Source organism: Apodemus sylvaticus, chromosome 4 (genome assembly GCF_947179515.1).
Source record: "Apodemus sylvaticus chromosome 4, mApoSyl1.1, whole genome shotgun sequence".
Taxonomy (NCBI): Eukaryota; Metazoa; Chordata; class Mammalia; order Rodentia; family Muridae; genus Apodemus; species Apodemus sylvaticus.
In genome coordinates, this window is record NC_067475.1 from 79,455,256 (window position 1) to 79,471,097 (window position 15,842).

Consider the following 15,842-nt stretch of genomic DNA (forward strand, 5'->3'; position numbering starts at 1 on the left):
CCTCTGCTTCAGTCTGACCCTCCTACAGAGTTCCTACCATGACTTCTCTCAATGATGGATGTGGCATGGAGGGGTGAAGATGAAATTAACCCTTTCCTCCCCTCCATGTTGCCTTCGGTCGTGGTGTTTCTTACAGCCATAGGAACCTAACTAAGACAAGGTGTGAGGAAGTACAGGAGGGGGGTTGTGAGGGGGGATGGGCTGGAGGGGCGCTGTTGCTAGGAGACTAGGCCTCGGCATATTAATAGAAGAACAGCAAGCAGCAGGATGGCTCAGCTGCAGTGGAGATGCTAAAGGCCCAGGAAGAAGTGCTCAGGATGACCTGGTCCAGTCAGCCTTGAGAATTAGGACCTTAACCTCATGGACACCAGAGATCAGCCAACGAGAATCAGCTTAGGCTCAGGATTAGTGGATTAAAATGGTTGCAGAGATAACAAGTGACCACCTCTGATGGGAGGAATCCTCGCTGCAGAAGCTACCACGCCACACAGTAGGTGGGCCGAGGGAGTTGGAGGGATAACTTTCCCCCAGAAATACTAAGGACCGAGGGAAGGAAGAGAGACAAAGGGCAGGCAGAGCTGCAAAGGAGATGGGGGGGGGGGGGGGAGGAAGCAGCCCGCCCTCACTGCCGGAGGGAAGAGGACTAAGTGTGAGCACAGGCCCCACCTGAAGCACAGAAAGGAATCCAGAGCAGGAGGTGAACACTGAGATAGACCGAGGTGCTAGCCCACACCCAAGGCTGGAATTCTGACCTGCAGGACAGGGACAGGGCTGGAAAGTACTCTACCTGCAAGTTCTTGCTATACTTGCATAAGGACCCAGAATAATATGAAAATCTGGGCGTGGAGCCGCATGTCTGTAATCTCAGGCTAGGGGGATGGAAACAGGAGGGTTCTGGGGGCTCACAGCCAGCGCATGAACCAAGGACAATGGCAAAGGTGGAAGTTCAGGGATGGGAGAAAGAGCCTACCACAGGGGAATAGATATGCTAGGCTCACTCAGAAAGGACCTGGTCAGAGGAGCCTTGTCAGTGACAAAACTATGTGCTACCGGGAGGTGAGGAGATGACCTTAGGATGGCCTCGCCTTTCCTCTCCATCCCCAAGGGCGAAGGAGACCTGTCTGTCTGGCTATAGGTTTCCATCTCCCCAGCATACCTAACATCCTGTAGTCATCACGGGCTTTCCTGGCTCGGAAAAACGCTTGAATCTTCACAACGGAGTCAACCTAGCATGAACACAAGGACCGGTGGCTGTCCTTCCACACGCTTTGCTCTACGAGCGCAGACGGGCGTGATGGGGACAGCACTCACGTTCTTCTGGAAGAACCGCAGTCGCCTGAGGTATTGCCTCCGTGCTGCCCACATTCGGGCCCAGGCCTGGATCTGAGGAGAGGCACTGCCTTCAGAACCTCAGGCCAAGACCCACCCTCAGGCCCTAGCCAATGCTGCCAAACTCCAGGGCCACAGGAGGTGACAGAATAAAGAAGTGTTCTCAAGATCCCTCAAGAGAAAGAAACTGCCCCAAACCACCAAAGTTACCGTGATTATAGCATCCAGGTTTGCTTTAAAATACTGCAGCCGCTCCTGGTAAGCCTTCCGTTGTCTATAGCCCCGCCAATGGGCCTGTGGAGAGAAGAGGGAACGCTGGCATATCTCCAGTGAGCTCAAGAGGCCAGTGGGAACAGCTTTACTCCTGCCTCTCTCGGATGCTCTGGGGCTCTGAATGAGAACGGCCCTGTATAGGCTCAGAGATCTGAGTGTTTGGTTCCCAGTGATGGAGTGTTTAGGAAGGATCAGGAGGTGTGGCCTTGTTGGAGGAGGTGTGTTACTGGGGGGTGAACTTTGAGGTTTCAAAAACCCACACCAGGTCTAGTCTCTCTGTCTCTAAATGGTGGAGCAGATGTAAGCTTCTCAGATACTACTCCAGTGCCTGCCTGCCTGCCTGCTGGCTGGCCACCATGCTCACTGACTGAAGATCAAGGATTAACCCTCTGAAGCTTACAGCCTTAGCAAGCCCCAGGGAAATGCTTTTCTAAGTTACTTTGTCATGGTGTTTCTTCATAGCAATAGGACAGAAACTAAGACAGAAGAATGGGGAAGGGAATTTGGCCTTGTTCCCAGAGGTCGACCAGCTTTATGAGAAAGACTAGCCACCTAACTAATACCTCCTCATAGAAACTCAGGTGTAAGACATGGACCCAAAAAATATTAATAAAGATCAAGTGCTCACTAGCTTCAGAGAATGTACCATGCCCCTCCCCAGCCCCTGCTCACCAGAGAGTGCACCATGTCTCCACATACTTTGCCAGCCCTGACCAGACTCCTAAAGCATGTTCCAAGCTGTTGAGATGACTTAGTAGGTAAAGGTGATTGTAGCCAGGTCTGAAAACCTCAGTTCAATCTCTAGGACCACATGGTGGGAGGAAGGAACTCACTCCTATTAAGGTTTCCTCTGACCTCAGTGTATGCCATGCCCCCCCCCACACCCCACCATACAATATAGACAAAACCAAAACATGCCCCCAATCTGGACTAGTCAGGGCTGAGAATGTTGGGGATCCAGCAATGGACAGAGTAAAGTCTCAGGGCATCTAGGCCGCCTCACTTCTGAGCTTCAGTTTCTCAAAGCTGAGGCAAGGGGCCACGGTAGCGGGCCGCCTCTGTCTATGTGCATGTGGACCCTAGTCTGGAATCAGGCGAGACTGTGGCCTGGGCCACTGCATGACGGAGCCAGAGCTGACACCAGCATCCGAGGGAGCCTCTGCCGCACTCGAGGCACGTGCAACTTCCTCCCAGTTGCTCAGCCAGTACGTTAAGCAAGCATCCTTACGGAGGAAGTGAATACTGCAGGGGCTTGAGCAGGATGCACAGCTCTGAATCAGAGGGAAGTAGGACCGGGCGGCCAACTCCAGAGTCCGAGCCTTCGCTTTCTACTGCAGGCTTATGTCATGCTACCCCACAGCTTCGTACTTCTCCCTTCGGCCCCCCAGGGCTATATCCATCTTTGTGTCTTTCCTGCCCCATCGAATGCCAACCATACTCCAGCTCTTGAAAGGGAGAGATGTGGCTACTCGCTTGTAGGTTCTACGACCATTTCCCAACCTTGTCCTGTGTCCTGGGGCATGCTTTGTAGGTACTGGGTACCAGGGAGGCTCACTAAACAAAGGAACTTTACGCTGTCGGCATCCCTGTGAGGCTCTCCACATCATGCCTGAGAAGGGAAGGGTTTCCTTATTTTTAGCTCACAGAGTGCTCTCCTAGCCCAATCTCTGGCCAGTCAGCTCCAAAGGCCCCGGGGCCATGCACAGACTAGAAGAAGCGATTGGAATGCCTACTGGAGAGGACCACGGAGCAGTCGCTCGCTAGCATCCCTCAGGGAGGGTAGACTCCCTTTCCGCCTAGCCCAGGGCCACTCCTCACAAATCCTGCTCTAGGAATAGCGTCTTCCTAATGTCTGAATCTCAGTTCACGCTTCCGTGGATGGTGACAACGATGCTAGCGACTGGAACCTATGTTCTGCTTTCAGTGCACAGAGACTCTAGCCATTGTTTACAATCCTTCCTTACTACCCTGTAAAGCAGCACTGCCACTCCGTCTTTTGGGGGAGGAAACTGAGGCACAAACAGAAGGAAAGAAAAGCTTACAAGGCCGGACAGCTAACGGGTCAGGGAGTCAGGCTTCAACCCACAGTAGTTTGGCTCCAGAGTCCACAGCTCGCATCACTCTTGCCCAGAGGTCTAAGAACCATCCAAAGCCCACCCAGGGCAAGGGAAGGAGGGAGGATACCCGGTAATTCTGATCTCTCCAGGCACGGGGAACAGCCAAGGTTGCTACCTGGATCTTGACGACGGCTGGGAGCAAGGTCCTGAAGATGCGGGAAGACTCAGCAAACTTCTGGCGAACAAGGAAGCCACGGAGGCGAGCCTGGAGCCGGATGACAAAGCCAACGTTGGCCTTCCAGAGCAGCTGGCGGTCATGGGCAGCGGTGACCCTGGTGATGGCTGACTGTGGAGACAGCGGTCCTATGGTGGGTAGGAGCCTCTTCCCATGTACAGTCCCCCACCCTGGCAGGAACCCTGCCCACCTGAATCTCCTCCCAGGTTAGATGGGAGGTATTGAGGTGGCAGCTAAGAGGATGCTCCCAGGTCCCCTGGAAGGTCTGCAGATGGAAGTAGTAGGCGGTGCCATCCTTCATGTCATGTTGAACCCAGAAGCCTGTGTCCCCTGAACAGAAACTCAGGTGAGCCGAGAAGGCTCAGAGGAGGCCAGAGGCAGGCAGCATGGAGGAAGACGAGGCCAGAGTTGTTACCAGGACGTTGCTTCTTTGCCATTGCGCCTTCCAGGGCCTGCTGGTAGCTTTTAGCGCAGTCAGGAACGGAGGGCCACATTGGGATTCCTCAACACACGCTCTGTCTGCGCTGCCTTGCCCTCCTTGATGGCCTGGTTGATAGCAGCCACACCAAGGGCTACTGATGGGCGTCAGGAGAGAGAAGTCAATCCTTCCGGAGTCCCTCCACTGAGCCCTGTCCTGTCCTGTCTAGTGGGGCTGGACTCAGGAGTCACACAAAACCATCAAGGCTGATGGGGAGGGGGGGAGGGGGAGTGTGAGGGGTGACATGGAGGCAGCAGCAGGAGCTACACTGAGAAGAGGAGAGGAGAGGAGGGGAGGGGGAGGGGAGGGGAAGGGGTAGGGGGAGTGTGAGGGGTGACATGGAGGCAGCAGCAGGAGCTGCACTGAGGAGGGGAGGGGAGGGGAGGGGAGGGGAGGGGAGGGGAGGGGGAGGGGGAGGGGAGGGGAGGGGAGGGGAGGGGAGAGGAGAGGAGAGGAGAGGAGAGGAGAGGAGAGGAGAGGAGAGGAGAGGAGAGGAGAGGAGAGGCGGTAGCCAGGGAAGGGCTCCTGTGGGAAGCAGGTTCTAAACTCAATGATTTCCTGCCCAGATGTGTGCTGGGAATTCTACATTATGGTCAAAGCACCCTCCGGCTCCAGTTCTGTCCTGCCTCCCTGTGCTTGCTGGTTGTGCCAACTTGACACAAATCTAGATATGTCTGGCAGGAGGGAATCTTGAGACAAGACTCCCTCCAGACTAAGCTATGGGCAAGCCTGTGGGGCATCTTCTTGATTGACAACTGATGTGGAAACCCACTGTGGATAGTATTACCTGTGGGAAGGTAGTCCTGGTATATAAGAAAACAGAGCAAGCCACGAGAAGCAAGCCAGAGAGCTGCACCCCCCATGACCTCTGCCTCCAGGTTCCTGTCTTGAGTTCCTGCCCTGACTTCCTTCAGTGATGGACTGTGATGTGGACGTGTACGCCGATTAACCCTCCCCACGTTGCTCTTAGCCATGGTGCTTATCCAGCAGTAGAAAGCTAACTAAGATGCTAAGGCAAGATGGCATAGGGGCCCTCCCTGCAAGGCTGTGGAGCTCCACGCCCCTCCCAGCGCCCGGCTGCTCACTTCTCTGAGCTGTGTTCGTGTCCTCGTTGGCTCTGGCCACTCCCTGGCGGATCTCCTCCAGCCACAGCACAGCTCCAGGGTCTCCTGTCACCTGGCAAATTCAGAGGAGGAAAAAAAAGACAAGACCCCAAACTGGTATCTCTGGACCCCCACAAGCCCATCGGCGGAACCAAAGTACAAGCGGACAGTGGGGCAGCAGGGAAGGCTCCCTCTGCTCCCTTCTTCCTCCTCCACGGAGTCAGGACCCTCTGGCTTCCTTGGATGGCTGACAGGCACCGAAGGCTCTTTTCTTGCTCTGCTTTCTGAGTCCTCAGCATAGATTCAGTTTGGCCTTGGGGCTGTCTAAGGCTTTCAAACCCTCAGCATCCAGTACCTAACCGCGATTGCTAGCCTTGGTGCCTTAGCCATGGCCGGGACCCTACCCCACAGCCCTCCCATATCCCTGACATCATTCACAGCCCTTAGCCAGGCTCTGGCCCCCACTATACTTCTCCTGGCTACACGTTTCTTATCACCAAAAAGTAATAGGAAGATTGTGTGTACACAGGTCAAATAAGCCTGTGTGTGTGTGTGTGTGTGTGTGTGTGCTCTGACAGTCAGTCTGAAACCCAGGCCAACTCCACGCTCTCCTCACCAGAAACAGACGCTGTAAACTAACATTTTACAACATTTTATTGAGCACCAATTATGTGTCAGGTGACTGCTTGTCTTATCTTTCTTTTCTTCTCGTTTTTTTTAATTATTTATTTTATGTATATAAGTGCACCTTAGCTGTCTTCAGACACACGAAAAGAGGGCACCGAAGAGGGTGGTTGTGAGCCACCATGTGGTTGCTGGGAGTTGAACTCAGGACCTCTGAAAGAGCAGCCAGTGCTCTTAACCGCTTATCTTTCTAATGTAGTCTGTAGCCCAAGCCAACCTCAGACTCTCTACAGGTGTGAGCTGCCGGGTACTGTTCCTAAGACTTTTCTTAGGAACTAAAAAGAAAAAAAAAACCAACTATACTTTGAATCTGGGGGTATGTACATGTCGTCAGTGTGAGGGCCCTGAAGAGTGTATCGGATCCCCTGTATCTGGAATCATAGCTGGCTGTGAACTGCCTGACGTGGGCACTGGCAACTGCCCTCAAGTTCAAGCACACTTAGCCACCCAGTCCTCTCAATACTTGTGAGACACATCCAGCAATCCTTAGCACAGAATGAAAACTCAGGACGTGCAGGGTGAGACTGCAGGCTGCAGTTTAGTCACATGACTCAGCCTCACCCTGCTGCCACACAACTCAGGGTGTGTCAGTTCAAATCCCTGCTCCATCCCAAGCTTGCTGGATTTGTATACCATGAGGTGCAAGGGCAGGGCAAGCAGTGTTTTACAGATAACCACACACCTCAGGGGTAAAGAGGGACTACTCAAGATCAGGTGATCACTGGGGACTAGAATGGTGAATCCAGTCAGCTGATGCTCAGGCCTGCTCTTTCCTCCCACTGTCCAGGAATGAAATCCACTTTCCCATAACAGGCCAAATCCTGCTTGTGCCTCACCCGGGGATGGGTCTGCACCCACTGGCCGGGACAGTTTCAGAGTTCAGGCAGGGCACAGCTCTGCTCAAGGCTGATCGATCCTCTTGCTTTAGTGTTTAACCCAGCCATCTCCCTAACCTTACCTGTGCTTTCTGCCTCTTGGCAGCCACGAGGAGGAGATGATACCGAGGTGCAACATGAAGGCTGACATCTTCCAGGCCAGCTGCAGGAAGCAGCAGGGCTGTCAGAGTCTTTTCAGGACAGCCCTGGTCCAGAGCCTCATTGATGAGGCTGATGGCGAGGACCTCTGAGGAAGAGATCCAGATGAACAGCAGCTCCAAACACAAAACTAAGGGAAGAACTAGGCTGTCTAAGGGGGTGTTTGGGGGGTTGCCTGAGGGGGGGCTGTCTGAGTGAGTTATCTGAGGGGGGGTTGTCTGAAGGGGATTGTCTGAGGGGGGGCTGTCTGAGGGAGGGTTGTCTGAGGGGGACTGTCTGAGGGGGTTTGTTTGAGGGGGTTTGTCTGAAGGAGGGTTATCTGAGGGGGACTGTCTGAGGGAGACTGAGGGGGGTTGTTTGAGGGGGATTGTCTGAGGGGGATTGTCTGAGGGGAGTGTCTGAGGGGGGCTGTCTGAGGGGGACTGTTTGAGGGGGTTATCTGAGGTTTGTTTGAGGGGGATTGTCTGAGGGGAGTGTCTGAGGGGGGCTGTCTGAGGGGGGCTGTCTGAGAAGTTACTCACGATCAGTTTCTTCCTGGACCTGGGCATTGACCTGGCTTACAGCGGCCTGCAGGTCATTCCAGCTCAGGAAACCTCTATGTGCTCCTCGAAGCTGCTGCACCTTCACCAGGGCATCAAAGTAACTAGCAGCACAGAAGAGGAGTGGTGTGAGCAGCCATGCAAGCGGAGTAAGCACACAGCCACCAAGTGGAGAAAGCTCCGAGTTGGTTCCTCCCCGGGCCACCATAATTTCCCTCCACAGACAGTTCCAAGCCCCCTGTGTGGAGCATGGAACCCTTCAAGCTTCAGCTCCCTTTTCCATCCACGTTCTTACCCCCAGATCTCACCCACTCTCCAGGCGTTTAATGACTTAGGCTAATGAACCCCAAAAGCATACTTCCATCCCTCACAGGCCCCGGCGGACTCCCAAGGATCTGCACCTGAATGCCAGTGGAGATCTGAAACCCCCCAGCCCACATCTGAACTCCCAGTCACCCTGGTCTGTCTCTACACCTCAGCTTGCCCCCTCTGTTCCCTCTGCGCCAAGCCCTGCCAGATCTGCTTTCAGAATACATTCACATGCTGCCACTTCCCCCCCTCCCCCTGTTTCCCCTGAAGGCATCCCTGCCGCTCTGGCTCTGCCCCAGCAGGGCCCTGAGGTGGAGTCTCAGCACAGCAGCCGGGATGATCTTGGTCAAGCAGGTCAGAAGGGCTCCTTCCATGCCAAACAGTGCACAGCTTCCTTCCTTGTCCGAGGACACAGTCTGGTTCCTGCTAGCCCGCCCCTCCCTGCCTCACTCTGTGTGGCTTCTCAACACTCTGGCTTCTTGGTAGTCTTTGTTTTTATTTTTGCAGTGCTGGGAGGAGGTTAAACGCAGAGCCTCAGGCATGAATGCAGTCACTCAGCGGCTCCCAAGCCCTTCCTGATTACTATGAGTGCACCCAGGACACTGCCCTGTGCTGAAGAGCATCATGGGACTAACTCAGGCTCCTTATGTCCTTCTCTACACAACCCTCTTCCTCAAAAGCCATCACATTACGTGGCTAGGAAAACTGCCCCACGCCCACTCTGTTCTGTTTGGCCCAGGAGCTGTGTCCATTCAATTATGACTCCTGCGTGTGTATATGCTTGGCTTTAGTCACAGCTTTCGACACCTAGAGTGGCACCTGGCAGTGTGTAGGCACTCAAACATTTGTTCCAAAAAAAAAAAAAAAAAGGAAACGAAGGGGGATGATCTTGTGCTCCCCCACAGGAGAAGAAACCCAGGAGGGGCAACTGTGAGCAGAACTGGGGGGCTGGGACTGAGAGTGGGCGCCAGAGAGCCCAGTGTCAGCACCTTCACGCCAACCCTTCACTTCTGACATGTGGGTCAAACTTTCTCACTCACCGTTGGGCATTTTCTTCTTCTACCTGGGCCAGGCCAGTTGCGGGGTTCGACAGATTGTCCCAAAAGGCACAGGCGTCTCTAGCTTCCAGAGCGCGGTTAATCAGAACCACCGCTGAGAGCATCTCCACCGCCACAAAGAGTTCCTCCTGGCCCAGCTCCTGTAGGGGGATACATGAGGGGAGTTGGGGGCTGTTGGAGCCAGCCTGCCCCTCATTCTCCAACATCCCATCTCCATTCACCCCACATCACCATTCATGCTCAACACCTGGGCTGCACCTGGGCCCCATTCACCCACCCATGGTACTTATGCTCAACATCTGGGCTGCACCTGGGCCCATTCATCCACCCATGGTACTTATGCTCAACATCTGGGCTGCACCTGGGCCCCATTCATCCACCCATGGTACTTATGCTCAACATCTGGGCTGCACCTGGGCCCATTCACCCACCCATGGTACTTATGCTCAACACCTGGGCTGCACCTGGGCCCCATTCATCCACCCATGGTACTTATGCTCAACACCTGGGCTGCACCTGGGCCCCATTCATCCACCCATGGTACTTATGCTCAACACCTGGGCTGCACCTGGGCCCCATTCATCCACCCACAGTATTTATGCTCAACACCTGGGCTACAGCTGGGTCACACTCATCCACCTACAGTACTCTTACTCAACACCAAGGACGCATTCATTCACCAACAGCATTTATACTCTATACCTGGGGAAGTTCACTGTGAACACGATCAGGAAGACTTCACACACAGCATCATCTTAATTTCCGTAACAAGCCAAATGAGGTAGATACCATTAACATCCCCTTTCCCCAGCCAAGCCTACTGCTAGGAACATAGGTTAAATGGAGCTACAGAGCCCACGATTGACATCTGACTTCCGCCAGCAGTCTTCTGGTCCCCATGTCCCATCAAGAACTGAATTAAGAGGGAAGTCAGGAGTTCAGGGCCATCCTCAGCTATGTAACAACAAGTTCAAGGCCAGTGTGAGCTATGTGAGATCATGTCTGAAAAAGCTAAAGAGGATGAGGCAGGGGAGGGGAGGGAGAGAGTCAGACAGAGAACTGCACAAGGCCCTAGGCAGAGAAGACCACGTGGCTATCTCAGGCTACTACACACCATGAGGCCCTGGTCCCATCTCCCAACCCTCTTCTCTTCCTACGCCCCGTAGGCTGCCCCCTTTTGTCGGGGCTCCCTACTTGTATTTAATAAGAAGAGCTGCAAAGGACACTGCCTGCTGAGACTTCTTGGCTAGGTGCCTCTCTAGGCACATACACTAACTCACGGAGGCCTCGGAGCAAGCCTGGGAGAGAGATCGCTACCATTTACGAAGAAACCAGAAGCGGAGAGAGAAAGCAAACTGCCAGTGTCACATGTCACACACTCAGATCCACAGCCCTCAGCACTCTGCTGTTAACCCTTATGTTCTTGTCACATGGCTGCTGTCACCATGCCCTTGCTGAAGACGAGTGCTGTGTGCAGGTCACGTCCAGAGTTCTATGGAGGGATTCACTGTGGAGTCTCTTCCAGGAAGCCCTCCCAGACTTCCTCCAGCACTGTTTGCTCTATTTCCCTGGTCCTTGCTGTAAAATCATCTTCAGCCTACATCATTTTCTCTCCGCCTCTGCCTGATCCCTTGGGTGCACTCTAAGTCCTGCAGCCGACAGGGATGACCCTAAGGAAAGCGTATGCCTCGCTATCAGAGAGCTGTGTAGACGGGAGTTAGGTGGGGCAGTCTGGTGGTTAAAGCACATCCTGCCAGTCAGCTGAGCAGGTAAGTACTCAACATCTGTGCCCCCAATTCTTACCTCTAACGCAGGAAACCAGCACTTACCTGGCAGGGCTGTTGCTGGCCATGATTTCTAGTCAGTTCTAACATCCTGATTTCTGGCTCCAAGGACCAGCTATCCCTATCCCAGCAGCTGCTTGGGAACGCCAGAGCTTACCCCCTGTTGCTGCTTCTGGAGGAGAGCCAGCTCCTGCTGGTACACAGCAGAGGCGAAGGGGTAGACTTGGGGCAGCTGGGCTTCAGGGCACATGAGCTCCTTCATGGTGTCAGTGGCCACTCCCCTCTGGATGGCTCTGTTGATCCTCCACACAGCCTGGAGCACTGCAGAGGAGGACAGCAAGAAGCCACACAGGCTGAGTGGTCCTGTTATCTCAGCTGTCCTTACCAACCAGGCTCTGCTGGGACCTAAGGGAAATGGCTTTGTGATGCTTCTAGAAAGCCAGTCTACTAGATTCAAAATGCATTCCTAAATGTTCCGGAGGCAAGGGGGATGGGGCACTTTAAGAGAGAGGCTCTGTGTAAGGTAGTGTGGTAGGCCCAGGAGCTGCGCAGCTCGGAATGCAGCAGAAAGTGGCTGTCAGAGCAGAGGCGAGTTCCTAAGGCAGAGCGAACAAGACTGACAGGTGGCAATGGTGCAGAACTAAGCTGAAGTGAGTCAAAGGCTCTAGGGACCAAACCCTAGTGACAGTGCAGAGAAATAAAGAGCCAGCTCCATTTTTGCTCCATTTGCACCACAGCAGGTGGAGGAGGCTAAAAGCAGCCACAGCACTCAAGTGTGGTTAGAGTTTACTCTCTGGGGCCAGTAAAACGCCAGCAGAAATGGATACTGGCTTGTGAGGAGGAGGAAGGATATGAAAAGACCCTGTGGCCAGCTCTAGAGGCCACGGTAGAAGCGGCCCTGCCCCCGTGCTATGGAAGTGCTGAGGAGGAGGGATTCTTACTGAGACCAAGCAGACAACTTTACCGACGCCTTGGAGACAGCGTTGGAGATGTTTCACATGCTTCTGACAGGTGAAGTGTGGGGGAAATGAGGCCCGGAGGCCGGGAACTGGGAAGGAATCAAGGAAGAAGAAGGGGACCAGGCAGTGGTGGTGTACACCTTTAATACCAGTACCCAGAGACAGGATCTCTCTGAGTTCAAGGCCAGCCTGGTCTACAGACCTAGTTCTAGGACAGCCAGGGCTACACAGAGAAACAATCCTACCTGGAAAAACATGACAAACAAACAAAGAAATGAAATGAAAGCCCAATGTGGGGGGGTAAGGAGTGAAGGAGCCAGCGCTGGGAGGACGGCTTGGCAGCGCAGAACACTGATGCTCTTGCAGAGGAGAGGATTCGGTTCCTAGCACCCACGTGGTGGCTCATAACCATCCATAACTTCGGTTCCATCTCATGGGATCTGATAGCATCTTCTGGCCTCCATGGGCACTGCAGGCATACAGTGCAGGCATACATGCAAGCATATCACTCATAGACACAAAAATACAGAACATATAAATCTCCCCACTCTACCCCACAGGGTATCTCTGTTTTGCCTTGGTTATCCCTGAACTTACAGATCAGCCTGCCTCTGCCTCCCAAGTGCTGGGATTAAAGGCATGAGCCACCACCACCCAAATAAATCTTTAAAAAAAAAAGAGAGGATGAGCCAGTTGGGTGTGATGGCTCACGCTGTAACGGGAGGACTCAGGAGCACAGGAGGCTAAGCTAACAGTGTCACTTGTGCTCCAGGCCCAAAACCTAACCAAGAACAGAGAGAGGAAGCTGTACTACAGAGAGCTCTGCACCAAGATCACTCTGGCACTCAGGAATGAAGCGGGCTCATAGGACCCTGAATGGGAAGACTGTATTCTTCCCTTACCTGAGAAATCACATTTTAGAAGCCAAAGAAATATAAACAGGCACAAACAAAATCATAGGCCAAGTCCCCAGAAGGAGCCCAGTCCCGATTGTCAGCAAGGTGTCATAATCTTTCCTTCGATGTGATGTGTCCCTCCAGGGGGTGCAGAGGACAGAGGGCATGGAGGGCAAAGTTCCTTGTTGGGCGTCGAGCTGGAGGGGGGTTTGCGTTGTCCGATACATATGCCAGTAAAGGGCCAAGATACACTCTCCAGGGCCAGCAGCCCCCGCCTGGAGAAGACTTACTAGCTTGCTCTTGATCACCCTTCTGATTGGCTGCAGCCACGCCAGCCTGGATCTCCTCTTTTTCTAGAAGCCTCACCAGGCCCAGCTCCTGCAAGAGGGCAGGGGTGCAGGAGAAGAGAGTTCCCAGGTCAGGAGCGAGTCCTCAGCCCCACCTCTCCCTTTAGGTAGAAGGACCTGGCCTACCTATCTCTAGCACTCTAATTGTTTTGTTTTGTTTTGGTGTTTTTTGAGACAGAGTTTCTCTGTGTAGCCCTGGCTGTCCTGGAATTCACTCTGTAGACCAGGCTGGCCTCTAACTCGGAAATCCACCTGCCTCTGCCTCCCAAGTGCTGAGATTAAAGGTCGTGCACCACCACCGCCCGGCTCTCTAATTGTTTTCTAACCCTGCAGACATCTAAACAACAACAGACAAGATGTAAGCATAAGTCAAACATTAAGTCAAAACGTTAGGGGCTGGAGAGCCGGCTTCCTGGCTAAACCACAGAAGCAAGACGACTAGGGTTTAGATCTCCAGAACCCATGCAAATCTTGCCGGTAACTCTAGCCTCAAATGCAAGAGATGAGATTCCCCGATCAAGAGATGAGATTCCCCGATCAAGCTGCCTAGTGAGACAAGTCACACTGGTGAGCTCTGGGTTAGGAGAACCTGCCTCAGTGAAGAAGGTAGAGGAGGGACTGGGGATGACTCCTGACACCAGCAGATGATGGCCTCCCACACGTGCTCACACATTTGTCCTCCCTCATGTGCACACACCTATAGACATACACTCATACCACGGACACATGTACATGTAAAATGTAGGAGAGGGTTCACAACATTGTAAATAAAATTGATAAATCAAGATCCCAGTTCAGCAATGGGCAGCATATTTTGCTACCCAATGGACTGGCCTGGTCCTTCCATCTCAGTCTGAGGGACTCTAAGCAGACCCAGACAGCCTGCCTGGTCTTTGCAGAGTGACTCAGCCATTTAAACATGGAGTCAGTGATGACATGCAACTAAGAGGCCATTTCCCACCCTATGGGGAGACAGGTGCTAGCCAGAGCGGACCTGTGATTTCTGCTCTCTGTCTGAAGTCAGCTGTTCCAGGTACCAGTCAGCAAGGGCTCCTCTCACCCCTTGTAGGGCCAGGACAGGGTCGTGAAGGGCCTTAAGCAAGGCCCCGGGGTTCTGCCTCTCCAGAGCATCATCAACAACCTCCAGAGCCCCCTGGACTGAAAAACAGAAAATCACCCCATGAGCCCCAGCCATTCCTGGAAACCTGCCTTCTTCCTGCAACTTCCTAAAAGTTGCCTCTGTCCTTGACCTCTGACACAGAGGGCCATGTGGGCCAGCCTCTATCTTCCTCTTGCTCTTCACAGCCCTCCTGCCTCACTGTCGCAGACCCTGAGAACACCCGGATCCTATCAGACAAACGCGCCCTCAGTGTGAGCCTTCAGGTTGCCCCCTGCCCACCGCCTTCTCTACTCCATCTACCCTCATCTTTCCATCTTTGCTTTCTTCCTCTTTCCTTTCCTTTCCTTTCGAGAAAGTCCCACAATGTGGCCCTCTTAATCCTCCTGCCTCGGCCTCCTGACAGCTGGGAACACGAGAGTGTGGTATCACTCCCAACTATATTTCCTTCCTGAAAGACCCAAACCCAGATATCCACCCCCAGCCCCAGGAGCTGAAAAAGCCTCGCCCACCAGCCTCTGTCTTAAAGCGTCTCCATCCCCACAGGATCTCCCTGGTAAGAAACTCCCTGCTGAGGCCAGAGAGCTCGACATAGCATCCCTGGCTATGATCTCCCCTCAGGCAGGCTCTGGCTCACGTAAGGCCATGGGGCCTAGTAAAGCTTCCCCGGCTCTCAGTCATGTCTTACTGTTGGCGAGGTTGATGTGGCCCTGGATCTCTGCCTGGGTGAGGCAGGACTCATAGATGTCCTGCTCTTGACCATCGCCCTGCAAAAGCGAGATGAGAGAGACTTGTGGGGGACAGGGCAGTCTCTTCCTCCCTATCCATGTCATTCCTGCAGACCGACAGCCAGGCCACGACTGAGGAGAACGTGGGGCCAGTCAGCCTGTAGACTCTGCAGTCTGATCTCAGCTCATGCTTCCTTCCAGACCCGCGTCAGTGGCCCGAGGCTCATCCTTCAGCCTTCTCGCTCACAGAAACCACCCTCCAGCTCCTCTGCTCCTGACTGTCCCCCGAGGCAGGACAAACTGCAGTCCTAGTTCCTCTTGAGACCTCCCAGGCCTCTCCACTTCCTGGCCCCCTAACCGAAGGCGTCTCCTTACGTGATTCCTGGCATTGGCAGCCTTCTCCATCTTGGCTAGGGCCAGCAGCTCTTGGTAGACAGCTGCCAGAGGTTCCCGAAGATTCCCCAGAAGAGCATTGGGATTCTGCAAGGCCACCAGAGTGTCTTCCACCACCCCTCGCTCCACTGCATCGTTGATGGCCAGAATAGCTGCATGGACTTGGAGGGGTGGCACAGCAAGGTCAAGAAGCCAGAAAGGGCCCAGACCGGAGCCCGCCGGCTGTAGTGCCAGGGAGCTTGACCCCTGCCTGTGGATGAGGTGCCAGAGCCCACCCACGGGCCACGAAGCTTGCAGTGTCCCTCACCACGCTGTCCCATGCTTCCGCACCCTACTCTGGGGCAGAGTCCAGCCCTACCTGCAGCCTCGTCGGCTGAAAACTCATTGGCTAGGATGCCCCCGATCTTGCTGAAGGCTGGTAACTGGAGGCCATATTTGGCCAGTTCAGAGGCGATGTTGCTGAGTTCCTCAGCTGCAATGGTGCCAGAGATGCTCTTCATTAGGCCCAGAACCCCCAGG

General features: G+C 53.9%; 1 protein-coding gene across 1 annotated transcript in view; it reads right to left on the reverse strand.

Annotated features, from left to right (window-relative positions):
- The window catches only part of Iqgap3 (IQ motif containing GTPase activating protein 3), a 41,071-nt gene that overhangs the window by 15,543 nt on the left and 9,686 nt on the right, over positions 1-15,842 (reverse strand). The window contains 17 exon segments of the mRNA XM_052180159.1: positions 1,157-1,226; positions 1,312-1,383; positions 1,540-1,623; positions 3,835-4,005; positions 4,085-4,224; positions 4,310-4,377; positions 4,379-4,469; positions 5,458-5,548; positions 7,118-7,281; positions 7,715-7,836; positions 9,082-9,239; positions 11,041-11,204; positions 13,029-13,116; positions 14,080-14,243; positions 14,891-14,969; positions 15,306-15,484; positions 15,682-15,795. Of these exon segments, the coding sequence (XP_052036119.1) occupies positions 1,157-1,226; positions 1,312-1,383; positions 1,540-1,623; positions 3,835-4,005; positions 4,085-4,224; positions 4,310-4,377; positions 4,379-4,469; positions 5,458-5,548; positions 7,118-7,281; positions 7,715-7,836; positions 9,082-9,239; positions 11,041-11,204; positions 13,029-13,116; positions 14,080-14,243; positions 14,891-14,969; positions 15,306-15,484; positions 15,682-15,795 (2,019 nt within the window).